This window comes from Mauremys reevesii, linkage group 4 (genome assembly GCF_016161935.1).
Source record: "Mauremys reevesii isolate NIE-2019 linkage group 4, ASM1616193v1, whole genome shotgun sequence".
Lineage (NCBI taxonomy): Eukaryota > Metazoa > Chordata > Testudines > Geoemydidae > Mauremys > Mauremys reevesii.
This window is the reverse complement of record NC_052626.1, coordinates 92,496,795-92,522,854: the sequence shown is the minus strand read 5'-3', so window position 1 is coordinate 92,522,854 and position 26,060 is coordinate 92,496,795. Positions and strand designations below refer to the sequence as shown.

General features: G+C 42.3%; 1 protein-coding gene across 5 annotated transcripts; it reads right to left on the bottom strand.

Moving 5' to 3' along the window:
* Positions 1-1,035: 1,035 nt before the first annotated feature.
* TCP11L1 (t-complex 11 like 1) lies at positions 1,036-25,348 on the bottom strand. Of its 5 annotated transcripts, none has more exons than XM_039534196.1 (11): positions 24,609-25,348; positions 17,880-18,000; positions 16,462-16,626; positions 12,016-12,148; positions 10,748-10,868; positions 9,973-10,193; positions 8,705-8,841; positions 8,038-8,231; positions 5,463-5,644; positions 4,718-4,890; positions 3,973-4,193 (listed from the first exon to the last, which is right to left on the bottom strand). In XM_039534196.1, the coding sequence occupies exons 3-11, from the start codon at positions 16,613-16,615 to the stop codon at positions 3,973-3,975; spliced, it is 1,536 nt and encodes a 511-aa protein (XP_039390130.1). In that variant the 5' UTR covers positions 16,616-16,626; positions 17,880-18,000; positions 24,609-25,348. The 5 variants fall into 5 exon arrangements, with proteins under 5 accessions (XP_039390128.1, XP_039390130.1, XP_039390131.1 ...); XM_039534197.1 differs by lacking the exon at positions 24,609-25,348 and adding an exon at positions 23,338-23,615 and having other exon boundaries at positions 17,880-17,911; XM_039534195.1 differs by lacking the exon at positions 24,609-25,348 and adding an exon at positions 23,338-23,614.
* Between the last annotated feature and the right edge of the window lie 712 nt (positions 25,349-26,060).

Below are 26,060 nucleotides of genomic sequence, written 5' to 3'. Positions count from 1 at the left end.
AATCAGCTTCCAGTTACTGGCCTGAGAGCTTACGTTGCCACACTGATCTGAATTTATTTTTAAAGGGACTTCATCAGAAGAATATTTTTCACTTTAGCTTGTCACTCAACAATTAGAACACCTGGGGAAAGTAACTGAAATGTGACATATAGTAACATTTAAAAAGAACACACTTAAAATGTAGTAGTAGGTAACAAATGCCCAAAATAAACATTACAACACAGCAGCAACTTAACTATCTGCAAGACTGACAAAGCCCAAACATGGAGTCATTGGCTGTCTGCTAGTACATCACCCCAACCTCGACCAATGTGTCTGCTGCCCAGATTACATTTTGTTTAAAAAAGTTAATAAAGCTTTAGGAACAAAACTCAATATTGAGAAAGACAAGACTTACTGTACTGAGCACTATGCACGGGTATGTGTTGAGAACAGTAAGCAGGAGCTGGCACTCATGGACATCTGGACTTTGCAAGCTTTGTCTAAATGGGGGTGCTGATGGCCTACATTAAGCAAGTACACATTTATCCCAAAGTTCAGTATTTGACCATTGCTTATCCATACAACGGATCACCCATCCTGAAACTGTACTTCTCACAGCATTTACTCAATGGATCTCTGCTCATGAGAAACTGTTTCAGTATGCTCGTTTTAGCATTACACAGGTAGGTTGGTTTGTAAGCAATCAGTGATAAATGTAGTAAGAAAACCAAAACAGAACTGATTCGGCATATTTTTAAACAAAGCTGGTAGGGGAACCACTGGAGGTACTAAAATCTAAGCCTGGAACTCTACAGGATTTGCCAAACATTGCGATAGCACAGCATAAATAAGGAAGCTCACCCACAAAAGCCATATGGGGCTCAGAGCGAGTTGTGTCAGTCATCACTCCTCTGCTACTGGTATGCTTATTTCTTGCTTAGACACCTACTCCAAAGATTTTCAGACCTGAGTGGTTAAGTCCATATTTAAACATCTGATTAAGTAGTTTTATTTTCAGGAGGGCTGAGCACACAAGAACCACGTTTGAAAATTTTAGCCTTAATCCTCAATTTCACATCATATCAGCTCATGACTCCTACTTCTCATTTTGGCATCAGTCTCTGTCTTGTTCCTACCTTGAAATAATCACTCAAAAGGTTTCAGGGTACAGTAGTTTAGGAGCTTTCACTGAACAACTTGAATCTACAAAACTGGGCTAGAAATTACACTAGGAACTGTGCCGATGGCCTGAGGAGAACCAGGTTGTACAGAGTGTGAAAATGAAAAAAAAATCCATAAAAAACCCCAAACAGTTCAGCTGTGTCTATGTCCCTCCTCCCTATCCCATACTGCTGCACCTGTATCATAACAAACAAAAATGGATATAGTGGTACTAGAAAGATGTACTGATTACTTTGCGCATTGTGTCCTTTTCCCCAGGACTGTTTTTTTTTTTTTTAAGATTGTAAATCACTGCATTTAATGGAGGATTAGGGCACTGCTGAAATATAAACAAACAGAAGCAATTTAGAACCTGTACACTTATCTCTCATAAACAAGAATATCACAAGCAGAGTAGTTTCTCTCTCTCAGGAATTGTTGAGGTGAATACCAAAACATAGCTTTGGAGCTGCAGCAGCGTTTCGGCTATTGCAATTTAAGAGCACTATCTATTGTAATAGGTTTGAAGCATCCTCCGCGAATACACAAGAGAGTTAAGATCACACTGACGCTACACAAAGGTATGGAGAAATGTAGTACCAATGCTTGAGGACAAGAGCAAGAAATGCATCTCTCTAATAGCCCTCAGTAACTTCTATCTATGGAAAGTATAGTGTTTAAAGACACGAGTTCAGACTAGATGACTGGCATCACAGGCCACCAGTACCACCCAGCACCTACACGCTAAACCCAACAACTGAAATTAGGCCAAAGTATTACAACCCATAGAAGACTAGACTATTATGTGCCACAGGCAGAGAACAAAGGGATTGAGGTGCACCAGTGAGTCCAAGAGTAGAATAGAACATGGACAATACAAAAAAATAGTGCTAGACAAACTTCTGAGCTTAAGCTACTTATTTTCAATTTACTAAAGAATGTTCATATATATTTTTTCAGGAGTTCAGCCAAAAGAACCATCCAACAAAGAAAATGGTTTCCTAAAATTGTCGGTAGTTTTGTAATCATAAAAATGGAGGTAAGTTTTGTTTTGCATTGTGCAACCAAAGTTTGAGATTGATTTAATATGCTAATGTGGTGATACATCAAACAAGTAAAGCTATTGTTATTTTAATCCATCTTCCCCAAAGAGCAGAAAAAACTGTTAGAGCCGTACATCCGCGCTCAGTTCAAGCCCTAGGAACTAATGAAATTTCAAAATGTGAAGGGAAGTGTAAGTATTAGAATAAGTACTCTAGGGTACCTCCCTTCTTACCACTGTTCTGCTGAATGTGAGTGACTAGTCAACCAGTCTATTATTTTATTAATCAATAGTGTCAAAAAAAGGCACTCTTGTAAAGTCTTCATTTTAGAATACAGTAAATATTCTATTTTTGTCATAGCGTCCCCCCGCCCCAAAACTCTTAGGACAAGGTACCAGCCTATCATTTATTAACAAGAGCTCACTTCACCTTATATTATCTGAGATGCTTAGAAATAGTTGCCGAAGTTCTTCTCAACCTGATGGGCTTTAGCAGCTGAAAAAAGTTTCAATTTGCCTTTTCACTGTCCTAAACCTTAAATTTACTTCCAAGAAAAGTTTAAATTTCCATATTTTATGAATTACTAAGATCAGAAATCCTTCAGAGTGCATTTAGAGAAAATCTTGCTAGTTATCTTCAAGAATCTAAAATACTTTGAGTTCAAGAAAATCTGTAAAACATGAAAAAGCATCTAACACTAAATAATATTCTCCCATGACTTCAAATGAACTTTAAATAGTTCATTTCCTGATATACCTTTTAAAGTTACTGTTTAAAATATTAATACATTCTTGGTATGTTTCAATTTCAGTGATGTTTCTGAAACTATGAGCATATACAATTGTCTCATAAGTCTCACGTTTTTAGAAAAAGAGAGGAAATTTCCTCATGCCTGAAATTCAATGCATCCATCTTCTGAAAATGTTAACTTTTTTAAATTAGTATTTCATATAAAAAGGAGTCAACTACCAGCAAAAGGCAAGAAATGCCACTCTTATCAAAACATTTCTCTCTTGGCCCACCGGAAAGTTTTACAAAGAGATAAATACAGCTGCAATCTTATAGACTGTCACCCTTGTAACACTGTACATAAAAGAAGACAGTTATTTGAGAACCAGAAAATTCACTACAAAATATAATTATATCATGTTTTTGGTAACTTATTTGCAGATAGAGAGCAAAAATTGCTATAGAAAAAATGTGATTAGCAGAAAGACTAGTAGCCTTATTCTATTAAAATAAAGTGCTATGTTTGGGCCTGCTCTTAACCACCATGATTCAAGTTTCTTACATCTCACATTTTAAATTATTTCTTCAGTTGTTAAAATAGGATTTCAGAAGGCCAAATCACTCAGTATGGAAGAGACCTTTGCTAATCTTCTCTAGATGAACGCATACACTAACTTCATGGTAAATTGGAGAGTTAGAATGCTACAAAAAGCCCCCCGCCACAAAATCAGCAATTTAAAAATGCAGTCTGGTTGTACAATTGCGTAGTCTTATCTAACATCTGCTCAGCAGCAAAAACTACAGCCATAAAATTAAGGAACATACCTTCAGCATGAATACTTATGCTAAAAATGCATCTATTTACCATTTAATTTAAAGTGCCTATCCCAACTTATACATAATTTTCTCCTTCAGAATCAGTGCTATTGAGTTACAGTAATAAAACTATGTTTTAATGGAATGCCATTTTCCAAAGCCAAGTTAGTTGCAATTTTTTTTAGCAGACAAAATTAACACTATCTAGATAGCATACAAACTGGTATGATGATTCTTATGACTACCCTAACAATTGGGATTCTTCCTTATTCAGTAGTTTGCTGAGGATCACATCATAGTATGGGCTGAACACCATCTTGTTATAGTTGACAAGGCGAACATACTTCACAGCAATTTCTTCCATCTCTCTTTGAATAGGGCCTAATCCCCCAGGAATAGCAGGAAATGATTTCTGATGACCAGAAGTCAGATAGCTCTCCAAAAATGCCTGGATTCGAGAATCTGGGAGGAAAAAAAAAAGGGGGACCAAGGTGTTTTTAAATACAAAACAAGATCAATGCATGTGATCTTCCTCCCTGGCGCACTATCAAAACAATTAAAAAATTGGTGAGCACACCCTGTGCTATGTACTTCAATCCAGAGACTCTTCCGAGCATAGATCCCAACATTATGTTCTACTGCCTGAAAAGACCATCATTTTAAATAACTAGAACTTCAGGCAGTAGACTTGGTGATGCAGGTGGCTGGACAGCTCAGTGAAGATCCAAGTTTAGGAATTCAAAGATCACTTCTACAGTTGAAACTTGGGCAACTACACTTGAAAATTATGACCTGATTTTCAGAGTTGCTGAGCTGCCCAAGAGGTAAAGGTAAGGCACTCAACTTTGTTTAGTGGCTCACCATACATCAGAAGCGTTATTAAATAATAAATATTAAAATCATACAAAACAGGTTATTCAGTGGGTTTACTAGTAGCAAAAGAAAAAAGCATGTTTGAGAACACTGCATATACACTCCAAGATTACCTATCAATTTGCATATGGTGTTGTCAGAGTTTCCCAATGTCTGGATCTGTCCTTTAAGCGCAATCTCTTTCTCAGTTGTGAATGGCGTGAATCCATGTTGGGAAAGACAGCTATTAACTTCAGCACAGACCTTCTCACCAACAGTAGCCAAAGATTCACTCAGGTTAAAGGAGCTAGAGAGAACATGAAGGAGTAAACCATTCCTTAAGGACTGTTGCTTAGTCATTTGTTTTGACTCTTTACAATCAGTCCAATTATATTGATTTGAGCTGCCTATATATTAACAAAACACTTGTTCCTCTCACCACCGTCTATGTCAGTCATCCTAAACCAACAGGTGTCTGCACACATGTATAGAACAAACAATTTTGTGAAGGATGGAGGGAGACTGGTCCAAGCTATGAAGCATGGTTAACTGCCAACATAAGGCTGTGGACTTGGTAGAAGACTTCGCATGAAAAATAGTAACAAGAGCAAATGAATTGTTTGGCACAGGCATGTCGGAGGGGGAGGAAAGGAATAAGGTGGTTAATTTCCTTAGAAAAAACTGCTAGCCTTGTATGCTTGCGTGAGTGAAAGCCCTCCATTCTAATCACTTGTCCCTTCTATCCTTCCCTAAGTTTCTTGAAGCCCATGCAATCAATACGCACTAGGATCACAACAAAATTAAGCCATCAACCACCACTTCAACAATTGAACATAACATAGCTGAGAGATGCTAGGTAGGAGTCATTCAGATACTCACGGAAGATGCATTCCCGTCAACAACACCTTTATAATGGTTTTGATTTTGTCAGCAAACTCTGGCAGATTGGAAAGTGCTGCACCCGCTACATTGAACATGACCACGAGGATAGCACCAGTCAAGGTGAGCTGTTCCAGCTCCAGCTGCATTTCCTGAAAGCGGGTGTGGTCCATTAACAATGTCTGCAAAGATAGAGTAAAATCAAAATGCTGGGCTAACAAAAGTATAGTGAAAATGAAATTGTGAGGCTATGTAACATAATGAAGATTATTCTGAAAACTGAATTCCTTTAGTACACAGACTTCAAAATTGTATCAGTATTCCATTCATTTGAAGGATGGGCCAGTGGTACCAATGCCACTCTGAGTAAAATCCAATAAGAGGTGCTCTGTAAGCAGCAAGTTTGGAAGCCCAGAGAGGAAACATTTTATCTCAATTTGCTTCTCCTACAAAATTTCCATATTCACTCCTAAAACCCGATTTCCCAGATAGGAGTAGAATTCAAGGTCACTGTTAGTATATATCAAAAAGATGCAATACTCAGAAAACAGTCCTCTTTAAATTAAAAGCTTTTATTATGGTTAAAAAGTTAGATAATTACTAGAGATTCCTCTCTCTAGGACCCTTCAAGGGATTGGTGTTGCAGTGGGATAGTACACCAGTCTTTTATTTCCAACACCTAATTACACAATCAGTCTAGTCAAATATGGTCCATCTAATCTGATGTTTTCCCTGTAACAGTGGACAGTGCAAGAAATCCACAATGAACAATTATAGAATAACCTTCCTATGGGAGAAATCTTTCTACACTGGTTAGTTAGTGGCTGGTTTATGCACTGAAGATGTTTGTATCCATTTTACATTTTTTATCCTAAGGCAGACCCAAGGTTAAGTCTCAGTAAATGTCTCATCTTAGTGCTTAGAGGACATTTGTTTCCATCCAAATACCACCATTTACATTTATTAAAACTCAGCATAATAGGCAGTGTGTGCTCCAGAAAGATCCAGGAGTGGAGTATCAGGGATTAGCAGGTGAGAACCAAGGTGATTTAACAGAGCTGTGCTGGTAAACTTGCACAATGCCTGGTTTTAATGTTTTCAATCCCTTGCTTTAATGAGCACTAATTCAATTCACAAAATAAAAGAATGTTTTAAAAAATGCTTATGTTTCATCTTTGAATTACTCAGCTTCTATTACAGATGGATTTGTTTCAAGACAAACAAATAAAAATATTCTCCTTTTGAGATAAAAAGTTAAAATTTATTGGGTTACTACATTCAAAATAAAGCACGAGAGTGATCAATTAATGGATCACATTACACCAATCATCATTTATAGTGAACAATGTAAACTTTTGTAGCTCAGTTGTGAATGTTAGTTTTCTGAACTCTCACACGTGCCTTCCTCTCAAAACAGAGAGTTACAGGGAAATACATGAGATGGTTCATAAGATACAAGTTACAACCACCAAGGGGAAAGATTTTGTGGAGTGTTCATCCTAGGTGGGCAAACAGCTGTTTGATTACTTAACTCAATGTCAGTTCTTGACATACCATATCCCTTATGCTTCTCCTCCATCAAACTGAATAGAATGGTCAAAGTCAATGGAACAACTCTAGGTTTATAGTGGTACAACAGAATCTAGCTGCACTGCTTCTGCAACAAGCTGAAGGTTGTAAATCTAGTTTAAATTCAGAGGTTTGGGTTCAGAATCTTCCCAGCAATGAACTAGCTGTCCAGGTCTTAGAAAGACAGACAATTCTTCTCCTGCAAAATCGTAAACCCTGAGATTTATGCTGTGAGCCTCATACACAAACAACTATTAAACGGAGACATTTTGCATGCATAAAACCAGACATTTGTAATCAAAACATCTGCTCAGCCATGCAGAAAGAACTCTCTGAAGCATCTTTTCTCTTTACAGTAGCTGCAACTCACATAACATAATGCAGTTTATGAACCGCTGTAGTGAGAGACCATGTGACAGTGTTTGAGACTCATATATACATACATAACCCATAGAAAATTACAAAATCATATACAGAAAATTCATAGTGGAACACCCTAAAGGAACACATGTTAAAAGTAACCTGATAAAAAGAATACATTAGGATTTGTATTACAGTAGCATCCAGGGGTCCCACTGAGATTGGAACACTCCTGTGCTGGGGACTGTGCAAAGTATTAGACTATCCCAGTCCTGAAGAGTTTACAATCTAAATAGACAAGACAGAAAAATGGTGGGAGGGAAAACAGAGGCACAGAAAAGGAAATGACTTGTGCAGTGACACAGAGCCAGGAACAGAACCCAAATCTCCTGATTCCCAGTCCAGTGATCTAGACAGTAGATTACGCTACCTCACCTTCAGTTAAACTTCAGTTTTGGAAAATAAATAAATAAATAATTTCAGAATGGAGTTATCCTATTAGAAGAACTGCAACCGCTCCAGTTAAATCCTAAATCTTTTAGTATTTTATATCAAGAACAAGGGGGTCCAAATGATCTCTGCTATATCACCAAAAACAGTGTAGAAAATTAAATAAAAGAAGCTACATCATCTCTTAAATACCTACTTCTGGGAAAGGCCTGTGCACATGATCCCACTTAAGCAGCTTTAGATATGCCCAATTCTGTACAGCAGCAGGACACAATACAGGAACTCCACTAGCAGCAGCACCAACACCAGGGGAAGGTGAATTTTTACACCTCAACTTGGCAAGATCATCTGATGCTTCTTGCAGCCAGTCGGTGACAAAGTCTAGAGAATCTGAAAGAAAGCATTTTGGTAAAAATCTTACTTTCAGGAGTTATCTTTTTCCCCCATGAATAGTTTTCAAATAATACCACTACTAGTCTTTCCTACTACCCATGGTGCTAGTTACTGAGATGCATTTTATTTACTTTATGATTCAGAACTTCTGGAAGATACCAAAACAGATTGAACACAGAAAACCTCGTGGATGGAAACCACAAATTAATCTGGCAGTACTACAGACTAGCATGTTGATGCTGATTTATAGTGTCATATATTATACTGATATCCTGGGTCTGGGTTTGTTTTTTGTTTTTAAATGCAGAATTGTACCACAAATTTCTTGAATTGAAGCCTAGGGACCAGAGGTATCTCTATTTGAATTACGGAGCAATGTAACAAAATACTGAATTTGGTGGGTTGTTTTGCGTTTGTGACATCAACATGCAAAGGCACATAATTCAGAAGAGGAAAAAAAAAAGTCATACTTGGCTGTTTCTCAAAAATCTTCTGAAACTTCTCTCTTTCATATTCAACAGATTGTTGCATTAAACGCGGCCTAATGCTACTGACAGCAAAGTTAGCCATGTCCATTTTCATTAAGTCTAATACAGAGAAAATTGCTCTGAAGAGAAAAGAAAAGAAAAATGTTATTTTTTCAAGCAGGGCTGCACATTTTTAAAATGTACAATTTGCAAGACTTAGTTAGCATAGATTGTCCAAGGAAATGAACTATTAAGAACATTAAAAAAGCATGGTAAGTTTTTACATGGAGTTTGAAGTCTTGGGAAAGAGTGCCAGGGTAATGAGGCTTGTTCCCCTGTAAAGAAACTTCTGAGAATGTACTAGAGTCCTTTTCACAGATCAGTTCTCTTGGGACATGTCATCACATGCTGAATTTAGGAAAAAGTCTTGAATTCCGAGCCTAACATATACTCTGACCTCTCTCAACCTGTGCATCTATTCTCCGCGAGGGAGATAAATAAAAATGAAAAGGCCATGGAAGAATTAACTCCAACATCTACTTACGTGTAAACATTTCCATTCTCCAAAAAAAAGGTATTTTCCTCTAAGGAAATCCTCACTCTTGGAGACTACAAAGTTAGGAAATGCCTTAGTCAGGTAAGATACAAATGGTTCAATACACTACTGATGACAGTTAACAAAATTCCCTGTAACTGTTGAGAACTTACTATCTCATTTAAATAAATTGTGCAACAAAACAGAAAATGGCATAAGACATATCCAGGCTCTATATGCTTTCCACTTTTAAACACCTGTAATATATTATTACATATAAGAAAGGAGGTGGAGGGGAAGAAATGAGGGATGAATTGGTAGAAGACCACCCTAAAGCTGAGTGAACATTATTATTTTCTAAATTATTTAATGTATATCAAGAGAAAGGAAAAGTGAACAAGGAATTCATGCTTTTCTTAAGACAGTCTCCCAATATCCAGGGAAAGATTCTCTTACCTAAATATGGCTTTTCAGAAAATGATTGTTTCCAATTACACAAAGCTACATACAAATACCTTCAGTTCACCAGAACCAAAAGGGTCTTTGCTAATAGCTGCTGGAATTTTCTTCTTTAGTTTTCCTCCTCTGCTTGCTTTATATTTTTCTAGAAAGAAATTTTTGCTAGCAGACTGTATATGCCACCAGCATGCACAGGTAAAATTTGGATCTTTCTACAAGCAAATCTGAAATGAATTAAGTGACCCCACAGTCTGATTCCTTAATGTCATTCCAGTACCTGAATAGTGGGACTATTTCATGAATGTCTTTCAGTTTCTTAATTTCCTCATCTCTAACTGGAGCACAAAGGGTCCCCATCATTCCAATGATGAATTCTGCCAGCTTAGAAATATCCAGGGCCCCATTCACTGCCTCCTGCTTTATCAGATCCAGATCCAGAACTTCAGTAATCTGATTTCTTAATCTAGTATGACCAGGCAATAAGAAAGATAGAAGAGCCTGAAAGAAAACAAATTTTCATTTTGCTTGTTTTTCACAACAAACAACATTATTGTTTCACCATCTTACAAAGGAACTGAATAATGGTCTGAATTAACAACCAACTTCATAGATTTCTATGGCAAATGACATCTTAATAGTTTTTCAAAACATAGGACCACAAAAATTACACAGTATATTTTTTAATTATAGTTTTCCTGCATTCTATACAGTATTGATTGTAAGCTCTTTGGGACAGGGAGGGTTTTTTCGCTAAACCTAGACTGGTGCCTCTAGGTGCTATTGTAGCACAAATAATTAATGTCACATTTTGCTACTGCAACCTCAGAATTATTAAAGTAACATTACCTGCAACCTTCCCTTCATCTAACATGACTCGGCATTTCTTGCTTTCGCATTTATTTTTTCCCCCCATGTGTCCATGAAGCCTATAGATAAAGCTATCGTCTAGACTTCTACAGAGCATTCTGCCATCGCTGTATAACTGTGTGTATAGTTTGCATATTTGTGCCATGTAATCTCTGTAAATTACTTCTGATGTCACACCTTCTTACCTCTTTAATCTCCCCAACAAGTTTAATTGAATGATCATATGTTGGTGGATCTTCACTTAACTGGGCTTCCAGACAGTCCCAAAAAGCTTTATGTACAATCTCTTTTACAGTTTTCTCCAGGCTGTTAGTAAACACAACAATATCAAAAGATGACAGTTAGTATCTTACATGTAATGATTTAGAGAGGTTTAGAGGAGAAAATTGCCATTTTAATCAGGCACAAGAGTATAAAAACTGGAATGATTTGGAATGGCTGACATCACACCTGAAAAGATACAGAGCAGGTGAAAAATAAGATCCTTAAAAGCATCCAGAAAACGCTACGTCTAAAAGTAATCTATAAAGAGAAGACAAATCACAAAATAATTTATTTCATTTTCACATGAACATCATCAGTGTTTCTTAGCAAGACACAACCCAATTAACTTCCTAGAAGCGGTGCAAGTCCTTTGGGTAAAATTTGAAAAGTGAAACTTGAATGTCACAGCAGTGAGGTATTTCCTTCATGACTGAGCACAACTCACCACTCGTCAAAATACATGGGCATTAAGATATTTTTACTAAGTTGCACGGTCAAATTCAGAGTTAGTGTAAATAATCCCATTACTTCAACAACAAGTTTCAATGTTTTGATTTAATTGTGCAACTCTACTGAAGCTGCAAATGTTCACACCAGATCTGAATGTGGCCTTGATCCTTTTCTGAAGATGCCTGGAGCTACCTTGGAATTCTTACTCCATTAGCCACTGAAGTTCAGGCAAATCCTGAAAGCAGTAACCATTTGTTCCAAGAGCAACTTAAGGGTATGTCTAACGCTACAGCTGCAGCACTTCAGTTTGGACATTACCTATGCCGACAGGAGGGGTTTTCCCATTGGCATAACAGCAATTCTCCTCCCCGAGAGTCAGTAGCTAGGTTGACAGAAGAATTCTTCCATCAACCTAGCGCTATCTAAATGGGGATTTACGTTGGCTCAAGGTTGAGGATATTTCACAAACCCAGCGGACATCGTTAATCCAACCAAATTTTCTAGTGAAGACCAGGCCCAAGAGTCAACTTTAGAAAGTTACTACAAAGGAAGAGGATGTTAAAGAATACAGAAGAGTAAAATAGTGGTGCTAGAATGAAGAAGTGGTGAAAAGCTAAGAAACACATTACAATTCTTTTCATGGAATTTTTCCCCAAAAGTACTGCATATTCATTCCACTCTACATCCAAAGGACTGATATAAACAGCTATTTCTTTCTTTCTATCAGTAACCATCTTACCTGCCTTCTGGTAATTCAGCTGGTTTAATCTGGAAGCCTCCATTGACTACAATTTCATGTGCTAACGCCATATTGGAAACTCCTTTTGCTGTTTCCATCAGCTCTTCCATCGACACAAGCCGAGGGGGACTAGCTGTAACATTAACAAATATATGACATTTATTTATTCTTTCAGAAGCTGGAGGTAAGATCCTCCTCCACCTTTCCGGGCCTCTTTCCACCAGTCGGCCAGTACAAAGGGGATGTAGAGCCAGTAGACAAGCCCAGCTGAGGATTCCCTCGATGTCATAGATCTGATGAGGCTGCTTCCTCTACCACCCCAAAGGGACATGTCTACAGCACTGTTGTGCTCCAATCAGCCATCAGCTAGGCCCCAAAATGCCTGCAACCTCTGCTGCATCAAGTCCCTCCTTAAAACACACATCATCTTTTAGGGCTATAGAATCAAATCCTTCCCAGGTGAAGGGGACAAACCATTTCTACAAAATATGCAGACAGTATTGTGGGGCCAACAAGCTTCATATGCAACTTCACCATTCCGTCCTGGAGATTTCTGCTGCATTTATTATGTGCACATTAACATTTGGATTATACATTTTTCAAGGCAGGGAGGGATCTCGTCTTCCAAAGTATCTGTAAAGCACTTACACCACCACCACGCAAGAAAACAGCTACTTTTCCCTTCTCTACTTCCAGTGGAACCAACAACCTACTTGCCCCCCGTTTCCTGAAACCAAGGTCTTGCTATTCTTAACTTGCTAATGATTTCAAGGCCTAGCCTGTGCTCTGATGCCACAGCTCTTCTCCTTCCATTCATCTCTGTATGCTCAATGGGACACGAGTTGCTCCATATCCTAGAGCACAGCAAGAAGCCTGTGACTGGGGTTTGGAGTGGCATGAGAATTAAAAAGTGCACACAGGAATGGGAGGCAGCAGTGCGGCACACACACCAGGCCCAGCTTTCATTAGGTAGTAAAGGAAGGAGGTAACTAGCTATAGAAAACTGGGAGGTGGAAGGTCACCGGGTGGTAAAGCCAAGACTTGAAAACAGTACCAGCTGTCTGAACATAGTGGGAACTAGTGCTCACATTTGTCCTGACTTAGGTTATATAACATCCCAGTGGGCCAGGGCTGATATTGCTGTGATACCGAATGCATTAGCAGCATGTAGAAATAAATGTGGCAAAGGTGGTGATGATATAATAGGTGCTGATTAAGGGAGTAATGCTGCACCCACTGAAATCAACTGGAGCTTTGCCGTTGACCTTCTCAGGAGAAGGTCCTCCCCCAAGTTGTGCTTGTAGCAGTGCTGACGTCAGTGCTAAGCAGCATAGAGACAGAGCAGGCCTGCAGCAAGCTATTCTGAGTAATAAAGCATATGCCTTCCAAAAACTGAGAAGGCACATGCTGGTCCAATCATCTGTGAGAAGAGACCATATCATTAGTGCCATCAGATGAAGAGAGGGCTGGCCAGACTCCTCCCCAGCTGCACAGAAGGAAAAGTGAGAAAGAGGAAGATAAAGAACAACAGAAAGCAAGGACTGGTTGCTCGGTCACCCTGTGATTGTGATAATTCTGTTGCTTCAATTCCAATTTTGGCAAAAACATTATATATAATTATACACACCCCACACTGAAATAAAACCCCATGATCCATACTAATCGCACATTAGGTTAATTTGGAACAGATTTTTTTAGATCGATTAACAGGTTTATATGATTGGGTTTATGCAGGTAGCAACCTTCCACAGGAAACAGGCCCTTCATTAAGAAGCCTTTCCCCAATTGTCTGCTATACAAAATGTCATTTATTTAATAAAGAATTACCTGTGCCACTTTGTCATAAACAGCTCTTCAGTTCACCCAGCACTTTATACACTTGCATATTACTACCTAGGGTTTGATCCTGCACAATGCCTGTGGGGAGTCTGAAGTGATGAGCAGACAGGCAGTGCACTCAGCCTGCATTTAAATCAAAGTGCTCTTGCTTGATTGCCAAATTATTCCTGCCTAACAGCAGAAGTAAAGACTAAGAAGGGAAACTATAGCTAAGCACCTAATTTGTATGCTGAAAAATGCACTTAAGCACATTTCTTCAGACACACACATCTCCTGACCGTAGCCCTTTCTTTACCCAGTTTTCATGACTAGCTACCTCTCAGTGCAGAGGATTATGCCTAACACTTGACTTTTGCTTTTGCTCACACATGTACTGCAGCACACTGGACTCTCCGAAGGGCATCTTGCAATATCAGGGCTTAGAGCATAAATCCCATAGGGAATGTCTCCTGTGTTTGACACAGCTCCAAACACCATCATGCTCAACAAATAATTAGCACTGGTTTTAAAAACAAAAACACAGATAAAATGCATTGTATTTGCAGGCTTTTGCAAATAATATCTGGGGTAATTCAGTTTCTTTAGCCATAAGCAGAAATCATACCCAGGGGAATTCCCATTTGCTTTTTCATTTGTTTTACCAATAGGGACTTGCTAGTCAGACCAGACTTTTCAGAGCCAATAGTAATATCATAACCAGCTCCTACATTAAACATAAAAACACCAAACCAGAAAGACCATACTCTGGCAATAAACTTTAATGCAACATGATGATCTGGCAAGAATGTTTGTCACTGCCCTGTAGCATTAGGACTGAAAATGTTTCCAGTCCCATTAAAGCTCATTAATTTTCAAACTTAAGGTACACTACACTGCCTGGCAGAACCAAAAGCTGACATACCCTTCGATTTGACCTCTTTTGGGGGGTAAGGTCCCTTTGAAGGTTAAGGAAACAACTATTAAACTATAAACCAAAGGCTACAACCCTCCAGAAAGCTAAGCGGATGGACTGGATGATGTACAAGCAAATGAGCATACTATATTGGGCCAGATCCTGTAAATACTTAGACATTCAAATATTCCCACTGAAGTCAGATGACTCTCAGGGGTTCTCAAATTGGGGGTCGTGATCTCTTATTACAGGGGGGTCACAAGCTGTTAGCCACCATCCTCAAGCCCCGCTTCGCCTCCAGCTTTTATAATAGTGTTAAATACTTTTTAAAATGTGGTTTTAATTCATAAAGGGGGTTGCACTCAGAGGCTTGCGGTGTGAAAGGGGTCACCAATACAAAAGTTTGAGAAGCACTGAGTTACTCAGATTCATAAGCATTTGCAGGTGCAGGCCCTTGGTTAGGATCACAGACACAGGCATGCACATGATACATGTGTAGAACACACCACTCTACTGATTCTGGCTCACAGTAATGTTAGGTGCAAAGGGCTGAAGTTTATTAATATCCTGTGCTTTCCTTCCCCCTCCCTTATGGGTATCTCTAGGCACAAGTGGACTTTGTGACCACAGGACCTCTATTATTTGCCTGTGGGCTTTCAGCAACAGTAAGGTTTAAAGTAGATGTAGATTTCACATAGTAGTGGAGGGTGTAAAAGACACCATTTCAAATGTTCATAGGAGCCTCCATATGACCAGAGGTTGTTCTACAATAGCACTCGTATTCTCCCCCAACAAAACACAGCACCCGAAGAATGACTGCAAGAAACCTGAATGCTGCTCCTTGTGGGCAACAGGAACTGCTAGAGGAGGACACGCAGAGCTCTTTCCCCCACCACACAGGGGCTGGCTAGGCTATATAGTGTGCCTCTGAGACCCTGCTAGTTTGGGACCTAAATTTGGATCCCTGTATTTTTCAAAATCAACCAGATACAAAAGCACAGAAAACAATTACTTAGAAAATGACAAATGGCCAAATTCTGAAGCCCTTATTCATGGAAAATTTCCCATTTATTTAAATAAGAGTTTTGATAACATAAGGATTTGGCCCAGTAATTGCAAAAAGTGAACTGAAGGAATAACTCTTCCCTAGAGGGATGTGGGTGGTGATTTTATGATGGAAGGACAGCCAGACGTGGTGGCAAGCCCACAATGTTGCTGAGAGCCTTCCACCCACATTAACTTTAATAAGGATAGAGGGCACTGTGCACCTTTTAGGATCAGGCCCTAAATAACCAAGGATAGTAATATTATAAGTTGATGACAATGGAATTCCAGGACTTCTTCCAGTGACAGCTTTCACTTCCTTCCTATAAGTAACTGCAATGAATTCCAAGCTTACTCTGGGGGAAGAAACACATTTGCTGGTTTTTATTCTGGTACTGAGGCCTGATCAGGAGTGCTTGAGGGGTGCATTAACTTATGGCAGTCTTATCCAGCCTCCCTATGGGCTGCTTCGCAGGACAGAAAAGCCAATGACATTAAAGGAAAAAAAAGTTTTCTCCTCCTTTTTAATTGTTAATGATTGATACAATATTTAATTAATTACACAATAGTTAATTGTGCAGCACCCAGTGAGCCTTCTAAAGGAATCTAAATATTTATCTTCACAACAAGAAAAATATATTTTTATACTTTATTTTAACAGATTTGCTTACATTGAGCTCTGTTGCATCTGTGTGGACTTGAGGTACTTTGTCGTATCCTTTCTCTCATAGATTGATCTGGGTTGTTCAAGCTGTCCTCTTGGATATCTTCTGAATCACTTGATTTTTCCTCACTTGTATGTGGAATATCAGGATCCTGAGACATTTTCAATGTTTCTTTTTTTAGGGAAGAGGGGGGAAAAAAACAGAATGGAACTGAATTGATATACACTCTTCCTGCCCTTGCAAAAAACAAACAAACAAAAGCCAGCAAAATTCCCTGTATAGTTTTAGATAAATCAGAGATCCTCCCTCTTGATTTTTTTTAAAGGTTCAAAATAAGGAGATCCTTTCAATGCAGTTATCATCATTTACTCAATATTTTTGTTCACAAGTCCTCATAAATTTGAAACTGTTTCCTTCCCATAATGTACAAGATACAGATATACCTCTACCTCGATATAACCACGATCTCGGGAGACAAAAAAATCTTACCGCATTATAGGGGAATAGCGTTATATCGAACTTGATTTGATCTTCCGGAGCACGCAGCGCCCCCCCCCGAGCACTGCTTTACTGTGTTATATCCAAATTCGTGTTATATCGGGGTAGAGGTGTATTTTAAGATTGCTAACAAGTGATTGACTTTTTAAATATATATTAAAAGAAGATACCCTTGAAGCAATTTTATGCACATACATTACTTGGATTTTGAAATTAGATAAAAGAAGAAAAGCAGATTACATTTTTAACCTACCATTTTAGACATTATCCCTACTAAGCAGTGTAATAAAGTGTTTTGCTCATATGTTCCAGAACTGTAGCCAAATTCTGCTCTGACTTATTATCAGAACTCAGTGTAATCCAGCTGAAAACAATGGGATCCACCTGAAGATAGTGAGGTAAATCAATGCAGAATCTGGTTCCTAAATTTTAATTCCATACAAGAGGCATGATTTATCCACGCAGGGAAGTTAGGAGGATTTATTAAAAAAACATTAAAAACCCTGATTTAATAAACAACCAGTAGTTGTGGACATTACAATGTTGGATTTTATAGCATAATATCACATCACATGCACTTTAGAATAATCCTTCGGTACACTGCAAAAGTGGCATTTGTAAAATATTTTGCTCAATTCAGTAACTTTACATCCTTCATAGGAAAAAGTGAATGTGAAATAGTTGAAGTAATTTGCAAAGACTATCTACTGGTACTATACATTAAGTTACCGTTCACTGGTTGTGGCTTCAGGTAATAATAAAATAAATAAATAAATACCACCTAGCTCTTAAATGGAAAGCTAAAAACATTTTAAAATATATCATTGCTCTGAAATCAAATATCCAGCATCTCCCCAACCTCCCATTTCATAGAATATCCTCTGCATGAAAATAAAGGGAAAACAAACAAACAAAACAAAACATACTTTTTCACTTAATATCATCCGTGGACCACAGGCTGCAAAAAGATGAGAAAGTCAGGCTGTCAGCAAGAGAAACCGTCCCAGGAGCACCTCAAGGCTATTAAAGGCAAACTGGAGCATAGGCCTATATGGATGAGAATGTAGCAGGAAGTAATACAGAGGAAATACAAGAAGCTGCTCTGTGTTTTTAATACAATAATTAAAAGACTGAACCTGGTGCATCCTAACTCCCTCATCTTAGAGGAGATAACAGGAAAACTCATCATGAATTAATTTTGTATTACAGTAGTGCCTAAAGGGCCTGACTGTGGGAGGTGCTATACACATTCATGCAGTAAGAGACAGTACTCTGCCCCAAAGAACTTACAATCTAAATTGCCAAGACAGATAAAGGGTACGAGGCAGGAAGTATTATTCCCATTTTACAAATGGGAAAGTGAGACATAGAGAGGTTAACTTGTGTAAGGTCACACAGGAAACCTATGGCAGAACCAGTAACTGAACCCAGATCATTTGTGTTCCAGTCCAGCGTTTTAGCCACAAGACCAGCCATGCCCCAATCTGTAAGTTGCACCCTAGAAAGGAAAAGCTACGCCACCCATTTCTCTGTACATCTCTGAACCAGCATCAGAATCGCTGACCAGCTCTATATCACATTTCTAATCACTTGAGCCATCCAACCTCTACGTACAAGACTCCATCCAGTGCAAACACACCAATGACCAGAGCACCAATCCTGATGTCCTGGAGTCAATCTAATACTCAGCCAAGACAAGAAATAGATCTCATCCATGGAACATGGTTCTGTAACCCACATGGATCAGCCAGCCAAGCTCCTTGCCCCATGGCATGCCAGGGATAACCTGAGCTCTTTCCAATAGTACAGCAGCAGCCCCAACCAAGTTCCAGAGCCACCACGTCCCCAGCATATGAGAAAGGTAAGGATGGCGACACCAGGATGTTGAATGAGCAGAAAGGATAGAGCAAAGGATCTCAGGCCTGGAGAATGAAGGGTCACAGCTACAGTGAACAATGCAGCAATTAGGAGGAGGAGGTCTGATGACAAAAAAGCATCTAGAAGATGAGTACAGTGATGGATGCTGTAGAAAAACCTAAGATGGATAATGTAGGTCTTGTTAAACAAATGAAAGGGGAAAAATTGAAAACAATTTCTATTCACTTTTTCTTGGAAAACAGTGCCAACACAAAATCTCCCCAAATATAGAAAACAGATTGGATTGTTACTATCTATCCATCCACATAATGTGGTTTCCCCTACAGTCCCAACCTGCTGCTTCCTTTGAAAAAATGGTTCCAGAAATTCTGAATCTCAAGTGCAAGCATGGCTGTATTAAAAGCTCTCTCTCCCCTTATACACCACCACCACATCTGAGTGCGTCACCATCATTAATGGATTTAAACCTCACAACAACCCTGAGAAGTAGGGAAGTATTATCCTTATGTTACAGATGGAGAAACTGAGGAATGGATTAAGTGATTTAATCAAGTTTATATAGCAGATCACTGGCAGAGCCAGGAACACAGACTAGAATTTGGCAGACATGGGCTATCTCCCAACCTACTAGAACATCCTTCTTATGCTACAGGCTGCACTCTAATTAGTCAGTCTCCACAAAATAAAAGACCAACAGCTATACTCTCCAGGCTACACAATTTCACATATAGAATAAAAATTGTTCTCCACATTTCATCTGTGCAGTGTCACTTTGAAATCAAATGCCACCTGATCAAAGACCTTTTATGCATTTGAGGCAGTACTTGTTAGGTTAGTGTCTCATTTGCAATGGTCTATTTTCACTAGATTGTTACTATTGTCTATTAGAATGTATCTCTCCCCTTTGCACTGGTCAAATAAGCTTAACAATGCCTCTTCTGAATCAGCTAGCTGCATCTTTTGTAAAGAGTTTGGAGTCCATTCAATTAAATGAAAAAAGAGTCTGTTTCACTGGACTTTTCTTCACCTTCTTTTGAAGAGAGAGAGAAATGCAACAAAATTTAAAATACTAATTTTTTTAACTTAAGAATAATAATTTTCATGGGCATGGCTCATTTCATCCAAGAGCCTCAAATTGTCCTGCAAATATTGATGTTAAATAAATGTCGCAAAGCCCCTGTGAGATATTATTCCCAGTTTTACAGATGGGGATACAAAACCGCAAAAATGTTTAGGTCCCAATGCTGCAATGAGCTCTGAGACTTGTTCGTGTCTAGCTCATTGCGACATCAGTATCAAAATCACAAATCAAGTCATCGCCCATGCTGAGCATCTTGACAGATACTCCTCACCCTCAGGGGCGGCAGGTTATATGAGCTCAAGGTGCTCGAGCACCAGGAATATTCAAGGCTGAGGGCTGTGCTCCACCAATGTTTGGAGCTGGGTTTCTCCCCTGGCCCTGCCTGGAGCGGGCCCTGCCTCCCCCCCCTGCCTCGGAGCTTCCCTGCCTGAATTAAAACAAACAGCCTGTGCCTCTCTCCCTTCCTTGTGCTGCCGGCTGCTTCTGCCTAAGGCTATAGAGATCAGCGGCCGACAGCCTGTTGGAGCACCTCAGAAGGGAGAGAGGAGGGGGAGGAGGCACGCATGTGCTTAGGAGCTCTCTCTCCCGCCTTCCCCCCCCGCCGGCACCCACCTGGAAGAGACGCCAAGGGGGGTTCCGGCCAGGAGATGGACCTCACTCACCTGAGTAGCTGCTGGGGCTTCGGTGAGTTTGACCCTGTGATCCACCCCCTCCCCCCGCAGCCCCCACTCCTGCCCCATGCTGGACAAGGGGCAGCCCCATCCCCAGTGAGACAAGGGTGAGGGGCAGCAGGCTGCAGCAGGGGAGGAAGGAAGCCACATGTGCTGGCAGTTGCCCCCTCCCCCCAGCACCCATCCACCCACCACAGGGGAGATGGGGGAGGGGAGCTTCCTAGACCCGAGCAGCTGGGGCTTGGGTGAATTTTGTGACACCCTACCCCCCACCCCAGCCACCACCCTGTAGTCCTCACTCCTGCCCCATACTGGGCAAGGGGCAGTCCCATCCCCCATGAGGCTATGGTGAGGGGCAGCAGCAGGGGAGATCACACGTGATGGCAAACCCCGCCCCCCCCGGTACCCACCATAGGGGAGGCGAGTGGGCTTTCTGGACCTGAGAGAGTCCCTAGGAGCATGTGCAGCGACCGTGGTGCAGCGTGAGTGTGCTGCCGGCGGGGGGGAGGGGGAGGGAGGAAGAGGAGGGGTCCCTCCCCTGGAGCTTGCTGCTACCAGTAAGAGGGGGGGGAGTCCTCTCTGGCCCTAGCTCTGGGGCAGCCTGTCTGCATCCCAAGTTCCTTATCCCAAGCCCTGCCCCACCCCAGAGCCTGCGCCCCCAGCACCCCAACCCTGAGCACCCTCCTGCACTGTGAACCCCTCATCCCCAGCCCCACCCCAGAGCCCTCATTTGAGGGGAAAAACGTGCAACTTAAATTTGGTAGTCAGTTTGGAGTATCATTGTGTTTAGCACAATACTTGATTATTTTACACTCTTTAAAGTATATAGTCGTATACAGGTATTACAAAGTGGGAATGTTCTTAATGTTTTCTCTGAATACTGTGTGGGTGCCTCAGTTTCCCCTATGCATTTCTCAAGGATCTAGATGGTGGGATAAGGGGGTGTGATTGTTGTAGCGCCCTAGAGTGCCAGTGTGATGCTGTCTGCACAGAGAATGGCCGAAACTCGGTCTCCGGGCAACTGATGGTCTGAGCCGCTCTCCTGCAAGGTGCCAACTGAAGGTGTTGGAGAACAAAGAGATCAGGTGGCCTCCTAATGTCTGGAAACGAGACAAAGGCCAGAGGAGGGAGTGTCAGTGCCTGTGCGGACTTCCGGGAAGCGCATGGTGTGGAAGGGGATGCTGGGATGCTTTGGAACTACTCCATACAAAGCGAGGACCCTGGGGGAGCCTCCTCTCTGAGCATACTGTCTCCAGGGCAAGAAGCTTACCCCTTCCTGGGTCTGACCTCGGAGCATTCAGCTTGCCCTTTCACATCATGCACTTTCCACAGCGAGTCTGCCCAGGCGGGTCCTGGGGCAACCAGAGGTCCCTGCACCCCAACTCCGCAGTCAGATGTGACTCTCAGCCAGACAGTAAAACAGAAGGTTTATTAGATGACAGGATCACAGTCTAAAACAGAGCTTGTAGGTACAGAAAACAGGACCCCTCAGTCAGGTCCATCTTGGAGGATGGGGAGCCTAGACCCAAGTTCTGGGCCTCTCCCCATTTCCTCAGCCAGCTCCAAACTGACACTCCCTCCTCTGGCCTTTGTCTCTCTTCTGGACAAGGAGGCCACCTGATCTTTGTCCCCAACAACTTCAGTTGGCACCTTGCAGGGGAAACTGAGGCACCCACACAGTATTCAGAGAAAACATTAAGAACATTCCCACTTTGTCACAACAGGTGCAACAAAATATAATACCGTATATTGAAGTAGGCAAGTGCTGCTTCTGACTTTCCACTTTTAATTGACCCTTGTAATCTTGTGGTGCCAATGCGCTGTAGCTTCATTTTATATCGGCTTACAGGGCGGGAGACACCACCATTTTGGGCACCACCAACAATTATACAAACCTGCCGCCTATGCTCACCCTTTAATAAGTCTCACATCCAAAACCCACTGATTTCAATGGGAGTCTATTGATTTCCATTGCCTTTGCATCAGGCCCTATCCACCTAGTGAGAACCCGATTTACAACTTCACAACATCACAGTAGTAATGAGCACTATTGCTGTCCTCTTTAGTAAACAAGCCAGGGAATCATGGGCTCTAGACTGCCAAGGCAACATAAGCATGCAGAAATGGTTAACATTTACCTTGCTTTATTAATCCTTCCACCCAGTCCCATAATATGATGCCCTGGATCACTACTCTGCTGGAGCTGACCTACTGAATTAAGGCAAGTACTGGAGTTATTTGTTGTGTCTACAGTACTGCATGATTTTGCTAATGGTTCCCTATCACCCCTTTTGGGGTGCAGAATATTAAGAATGAGGGAGTCAAGCCAGACACGCACAGTACGATGGCAGGAATAATAGGCTTTACCCAAACCCTGCTGCGTACCTCAGTTATCAACCCTCCCCCCGCACCCCACGTGTAGGGCCAGAACATCAACCTCAAGCAAAACAACAGGCACCAGCCAGAAAGCGGGGCCTGACTCAGCACTGCAGCAGGGACACGGGGGCCTTTCCGCAGACAAGGGAGCCGAGCCTGCCAGCTACAAGCCGACGCACGGGCTGCTCCCCCAGCAGGGATGCGGGACGGAGCCGGCCCCGGCAGCAGCGGGCGGCCCCAGCCCCTAACCAGGAGAGGAGGGAGACGAGGTGTCTCTCCAGCCCCGTGGGGCACAGGGAGCGGCTCGGGGCGGACACAGGGACGCGGGTGCTGGCGCAGCTACCAGACCATCGGCCAGGCTCCGCGCCCCTCGCTTACCTGGGGGGCCCAGTGACTCCGGGCGCCGGCAGCGATCGTGGGCGAGCGGCCGCGGCTCCCCCGCAAGCCGGGCCCGGGCTACGGTGCGCGGGCGCTTTGCAAAGGGCCGGGAGCGGCCAGCCCCGCGCAGGGCGGCGTCATGGCTCTGGGCCGGGCAGCCGGAGTCACGGCGGCAGCATCCGCAGCGCGGAGTCTCTCGCGGAGCAGCCGGCGGATGCTGCGGAGCTGCGCCCAGCCAAGGCCCGGGGGCGGCGCCGGCTGCACCAGCCGCTGGAGGGGGCTGCGGGCAGGAGCGAGCCGGCTGCGGAGGGGAGCGCGGGGCCGTGGCTAGCCCGGCCCGTAGCCCCACCTGCTGGCGCGTGGGGGCGGCTTCGGCCAGTCTGCTGGGGTGGGAGGGAGCCGCTGAGCCCCTGTGCTTCGGCCTCAGCCTTTAGTCCCTGCTCCTAGGGAGATGCGGCTGCTGCTGGGCTGAAACAGTCAGAGCGAAGCAGGGGAGCGCTCCACGCAGCGTCCGCAGATGCTACAGCGCGTGCGGACCGTCTGGTTGGAAGTAGGGAAAACTTCCCTGTGTTCCCCCTCCAAGTAGCCGGGCCTAGCCAGCTTTACCGCACAGTCTGGGGCAGCTCTAGTTCTCCTCTTACGCTTGTGTCTGGTGTAAGCATTAAAAACCTCTCTCATTTTAAAAGGGTGAAACCAATTCACAGCACCAAATTGGCAAGAACCCTTTCCAAGACCCCCTTCTCCTCCACTTTCTAACCAGACACAGAGAAAGGGGGGGAGGGGGAGTTTTCTTTACAAAAGAAAAGAAAAAAACAACAAAAAAGATGTCACACATGCTATGAATAAAGACTTTGTATAGAAAAGGAAATGTATTTCCTGTTAAAAAAAAATATTGATCCCTTAATTCTTTAAAGTGCATAATTTTCCTTCCAACCAAGCTATGGTTATTTGGTTCAGTAAAGGTCTTATAATGGAACACTAAAAGCCCTTAGGGTAGATAGCTTGTAAAACTGATTGTTATGTGGTAGGTTCTCTTTGTTTACTTACACCAGGAGGCCGGTGACACAAAAGCTTATGCCCAAATAAATCTGTTAGTCTTTAAGGTGCCACTGGACTCCTTGTTTTTGTGGATACAGACTAACACGGCTAGCCCCTGATACTTGACCCCAACCACAGGATTAGGATAGAAAAGAATTTTAACAGTGACGAAGTTAGACTGATTACAGCATTCAAATTATAAAGCGGTTGTAGGGTGAATACAGAGTACTTACCACTCTCTATCTCCTTGTGGGTGTGTGGCATAGCAGGCTTTCCTCATCTAGCACTACCACCAGCTCCGGCCCTGCAGTGGTCTGCCTCTTCTCCTGAAAAGGCTCTGCAGTCAGGTCATCATAGCATGTCCTCCCCCACCCCAATCTGGGGTAACAGAGTCCAAACAAGAATCAGAGATCTTTAAATCAGGTCTTCATCCTTTGACTCTGGGATCCGTGGTCCTTACAGCCCCCTCTTGCTGCTTTCAAGAGTCCCTATCCCCTTATATCAGGGGGCTTCAAGCACATTCCCTTATGGCTGTTGGAGGAAGCCAGGCAGCCCTCCTCCTCTGAGTTCTAGCCCAGGGACCCTGTAGTGAGCAGACAAGGGCTGTCAATTCAGACTTACCCCCAGCTACCTCCCTGGACTTTTTGCTATGTCAGGCTGGTAGCAGGGTTCCTACAGTGCCTTCCTAGGCCCACTATGTACTTTTTTTCTTCTTAGGTACCATAGCCTCTCAAGACTCTCCCTTCTTTTGTGGCAGGGCCTAGCCAGGCTCCTCCCTAGCATCCTCCAACAAATCCAAACTGAAAAATATAACCTGACACTAACTTCTGTCCTCTTAGGGCTTGACTTTTCATCCCTCGTAAGTTTTCTCCTACTCCAATGAGAATGCTTCCCAGAAGTCTAGGTCCTGCCCTTTTAAATCAGAGCTCATCACCAGAGCTTGCTCCATGTCTCTCTTGACCCTTTGCCAGAGTGTCACTGCAGGAGAGGAACCAGGCCTCCTCTGCCCCTAGAAGCCTCCTCCTTTTGTTCTGTAGCCCCATCATAGTAGCCAGCCAGCTCCAGCTGGGTTTCATCCCACATTTGTCCTGGCCCAGCCTACACCTGCAGCCAGTGCACTACTTGAGCTCCCTCCAGCCTCCTTTAACTGTTTCAGTGCCAGTAGAGGGATTTACACTCCATCACAATGCAGTTTTTGGGGGGGGGGGGGGAAGGTAAATTATTTTTTCTAATGGAATCCTGGACCATTGTTATGGATTTCCCCTCTTCATTTACTACTATTTCTGCTTTTTCCAATAATCAGATATTTGAATAATGGCTCTAAATCAGAGGTCCCCAAACTATGGGGTGGGGCATACAGGAATGTTCGGGGGTGGGAGCCTAGGCCAGCCTCCATAGGGGGCAGGGAGGGAGCACTACCCAGTTCCACCCCCAGCCCTGCCCCCAGCTGCTAGCCTCTAACTCCTGTCTGTATCTCCCCCTCCTAGAGCTGCAGCCCCACTCCAGACTCTGGGAGGGGATGTAGGGAAGGGTAGGTGTGATGTAAAAAGTTTGGGGAGCATTGCTCTAGATCAAGTTCCTGAATTTAAAAAAAAAGGGGGGGGGGGAAGTATCAGTGCAGTATATAGTTACATATTCTCCATAAATCTATAGCCAAATAAAGAAAAGGAATGTACTTGGTCAAG